The sequence below is a fragment of the Galeopterus variegatus genome, unplaced genomic scaffold (assembly GCF_000696425.1).
Source record: "Galeopterus variegatus unplaced genomic scaffold, G_variegatus-3.0.2 Scaffold8330, whole genome shotgun sequence".
Lineage (NCBI taxonomy): Eukaryota > Metazoa > Chordata > Mammalia > Dermoptera > Cynocephalidae > Galeopterus > Galeopterus variegatus.
Genome location: NW_007734441.1, coordinates 14,264 through 18,507, shown reverse-complemented (window position 1 = coordinate 18,507; position 4,244 = coordinate 14,264). Strand labels below are relative to the sequence as shown.

The 4,244-nt window shown below is 40.5% G+C and overlaps 1 protein-coding gene across 1 annotated transcript; it reads left to right on the top strand.

Moving 5' to 3' along the window:
* Positions 1-3,023: 3,023 nt before the first annotated feature.
* Positions 3,024-3,419, top strand: LOC103608344 (keratin-associated protein 2-4). The gene has a single exon (XM_008592794.1). It carries the CDS (start codon positions 3,049-3,051, stop codon positions 3,415-3,417), a length of 369 nt encoding a protein of 122 aa, XP_008591016.1. The 5' UTR covers positions 3,024-3,048; the 3' UTR covers positions 3,418-3,419.
* Positions 3,420-4,244: the final 825 nt, after the last annotated feature.

Here is a 4,244-nt window from a genome sequence, read left to right as displayed (position 1 = left end):
CAGGAGAGAAGAAGGGCTGGGCATAATATACGTGTCTGAGAGTTAGGCTCTTTCTTTTTTTTTTTCTTTGTCTTTTTCCGTGTCCAGCAACGGTTCACAACCCTCAGTGTTGCCCCCGTACTGGACCGGGACCGGCAACGGGATCGCAACCCTCGCTCCTCCAAAAAATTGCCTGGTTCAGTCTTCCCTGGCTTTAGTCAGATGAATATCTAAACCACTCAGAAGAGATATTTTTTTAAAAAATTCCAGAAATGAATTCTACCAACTCTCTGATGATGTCATTTTTCTGTCTTTTCCAACCAAAATATTTTCTCTTTTCAATTAATTACATCCATCTTTCCATCTTCCACATTTGTGAGGATGTTTTGATAAACCAGCCTATGAACACAGCCAAGCACCTAAGACTCTGCCCATTTTACAGATAAGGAAGCTGGGGCTGGGAAAGTGTAGTCATTTGCTGGAAGTTAGACCGCTGCTAAATGGTGGAAAAAGAATTTGAATTCTTTGTCTTCCCCATCCTCCTCCTGCCCTTTCCCCCTCAATCTTTGCCATCCCATCTCTGACTCTTATGATTGGAGGATATTTTTAGTATTATTTCTGATAATGAGTTCCCTAGGGAATGCATATTCTGTTTTCATAACTTCAAAAATTTCCTAACATTCAACAGCCCCTAAACTAGTTCCTAACAAAACACAACTCATGCAACTATTAAAATGAGAGCTCACCATCACAAAAGTCCTCACATACTTTTTGGATTCAACCACAAAAATCTCAAAATTTATTATAACTGCATTTAAAATTTATTTGTTCCCACTGGTGATTATGCTCTTGCAGAATGTGTGGAACTTGAATAATATGACTAAAAATATCACGTGATAAAAACCAGGGACACACCAATTGTCTCTTAATGTGCCACCATGTGGCATCCTATCCAAAAAAGAAAGAGAAATGTTTTTATAGGATTTCGAGGACTGATGGAGTTCTGGTAAAATTACATGAAATGGTGTTTTGATAGGCTCAAAGCAAAACAGGACTATTTGTAGAATAATTAAAGTCAGGAATGGGCTATGAAAGAGACTTGAGGGTTCTCTTTCATTGGAAACTACATAGTTAAAATAAATGAGGGATGCTGTGTCTGAAAGTCTGCACCTGGGTTGGGTACTGAGGTTGCTTCTTTTTGTCAAAATGACTTAGATCCTGTCCAGGCAAGAGATATCTTGCCTGAAAGTCTGCACCTGGATTGGGTACTGAGGTTGCTTCTTTTTGTCAAAATGACTTAGATCCTGTCCAGGCAAGAGATATTCCCTTCTTACTCATGTGGCTATAAACAGCAAGGTTTCTGACAGTCTATGATTTTAGAACACAGGCTTTCTTAATACAGTACTATGTCCTTTTGTTAATTAACAAAAGCAGTGGGTCTACAGACATATTCCTATTTCTAATATTTGTACCTCTGTATATGTTCTAAACCAAAAACAGTATGCTAAACCATAAATCAAGCAAGTTCTTCCTTTATTTCACTAAATAGAATATAATTTTTATTAACTACTGCTACATCTTGTCTTTCTTGAGTGACTAAAACTTTGAAAACACCAAGAGTCACTCACCAGTGTCTATATAGCCACAGAACACCTGTGGTATTGTTAAAGCTTTGCCTCTCCTTTATCTGTATGGCTTTGAGGAAATTATTTCACAAATCTCATCCTCCAAAAACTGTGACGGGCTATGTTGTATCATAAATTCAAAACCATTCAAGAATCAGGGCTACGGTGGAACAAAGAGTGTATTAAAGATTGCAGAAAACAAAGCCTACCTCGGAGACAAATGCGGTCTGAAGACATCAGCAACTCTTGAATAATACCATCTTTAACCTTCCAACTTGAAATTTATTTTCTACATACCCATTCTTCTTAGCTGTGGCTGAAAAAGACAAAGCTATTTGGTCAGTAACCAGCTCACTTAATTCCCCTTGTCCTTGTTATAATCCCATCTTTATACCTCATAAGTAATCACAAGCCTCAGCCAACAAAACAAAGCATCTACTCCAGAAAAATCATTGATTCTTTTTTAAATATTTTCAATATATTTTAAAGAATTTAATACAAAGTACTTATACAATACCTAGAAAGCAAACAATACACAAATTTCAATTGTATTTCCAAGATCATAATCAAGGAAGGGTATTTTATTTTATTTTATTTTTTATTTTTTTTTATTTTTATTTTTATTTTGTCAATATACAATGTAGTTAGTTATTGTNACTTCTTTAATTGCTATATCTACCTATATTTTGTCTTCCTAAAATTTTTTGTTCCTGCATGACAAATTCAGAATTTACTTTTTTTTTCCTTTCCCTCTCCACCCCCAAATAGTAGAGCACCATTTACATTGTAAGTGTATCATAAGTGATTAGGATTTATAGGCCAGCTCAGATTATTAAAAAAAAAATGAAAATGACTCTAGTGGCTTTGGTGATTATTTCTTTATAAACAAAGTGAAGCAATATGTTGTTTGACAGAAGCACTGAGCCATTCTTTCCATAGCAGAATCAATACACATCTCCTTTTATGAGTCGTTTTGGTTTTTTAGAAATCTTTGCTTCATCCCAATGCCAATCAGGAACCAGCTCTGTGACTTGTGAACACTAGAGTCTCACACCTGGTTGCAGATGGTGAGCAAGAGGAAAGTGCGATGTAGTAACACTGGATTCTTCAGACTTTCAACTTGTCATATGACATGGTCTGGAAGGATTGGCTGGGCGATGACCAATTTTTCTGATAATATGAATCATCAAGTATTCATTTTGATAGAAAAAGCAGATAGAAGGGAAAGCATCCCTCAGTGATGTTGGAATTGCTTGCTTCCTCAGCAACTGGCCAAAGTTCTCATTTCAATGGGAAACCACAACTCCAGGAAATGATCACGTGTCCCCTGGGGATCAGCACCTGGCCAAGGTATATAAAGGGCCCAGAGGGAGAGGAAGACATCACACCTGAGAACACCCAACTCCTCTCCACAGCCCACTCCAGACCAGCCCCAGACAACACCATGACCGGCTCCTGCTGCGGCTCCACCTGTGGGGACTGCTGCCAGCCCTGCTGCTGCCGCGACCCCTGCTGCTGCCGCCCCGTGTGCTGCCAGACCACCGTGTGCCGCCCCGTGACCTGTGTGCCCCGCTGCACGCGCCCCATCTGCGAGCCCTGCCGCCGCCCCATCTGCTGCGACCCCTGTGGCCTGCAGGAGGGCTGCTGCCGCCCCATCTACTGCTGCCCCACATCCTGCACTGCTGTGGTCTGCCGCCCCTGTTGCTGGGCCACCACCTGCTGCCAGCCTGTCACCGTGCAGTCCCCCTGCTGCCGCCCCCCCTGCTGCCAGCCTGCCCCATGCCGCACCACCTGCAGGACCTGTTGCTGCTAAGCACCCAACACAAAACATTCCCAGGTGTTGGGGAAAGTGCGAATTCTTCCTACTCCTCCTGGATCAGATGAGAGACTCCAGCTTTGCAACCCAGCTGTTCTTCAGCAACTAACTCAGCAGTCACTTCTATTTCCCACATAATTATGCAACTAATCCTGCCCCTCTGTGGCAATCTTTAGAAAAATTCCAGCTTTCATCATTTGAATTCCTGGCTTGAAGAAAATGAGTAAGCAGAGATCAAAGTTCCTCTTGGATGGAGCTTGTCCCACTGACTCATCATTATTTTTCTACTATTTCAAGGTTCTCAGAGGGGATTTTTTTTCCAGGATACCATTATTTTCAAGCTGTGTTTTTACATGGTAAAAAAATAAAATTTTGTATGTGGGGAAGCAAATACGTTTCTTTTTATTATTTATTAACCTTCAAAAGATCATTTTTATCTTAAATAACAGTGTGTTGAATCAGAAGAACCAAAGGAAGGAGTTTTGTAAGGACCATTTTTTGAGCTTTAGAATAGGAACAATTCAGATACAAGATCTGTAATTTTAATACCAATTCAAGTAATTCAGATCATCTCATGAGATGCACCTTCATATTTCAAGCCATGGGTTTTGTGGTGGTGTAGAGGAAATAGACTTCAGCAGGTCTCTCTGAATATGAACTTGACTGGTGAATAATCCACACGTATGATGAGGGGGGAGGAAGTCTAAGTTACATCCCCATTTGCTCCTCAGTGTAGAAAATTGTGTAGTGACTGATGTCAAGGAGTACGTGGGAATCCCTAACCACTGAATTCCCTGTGCTGGAAGAACCACTGTCCCATCTTC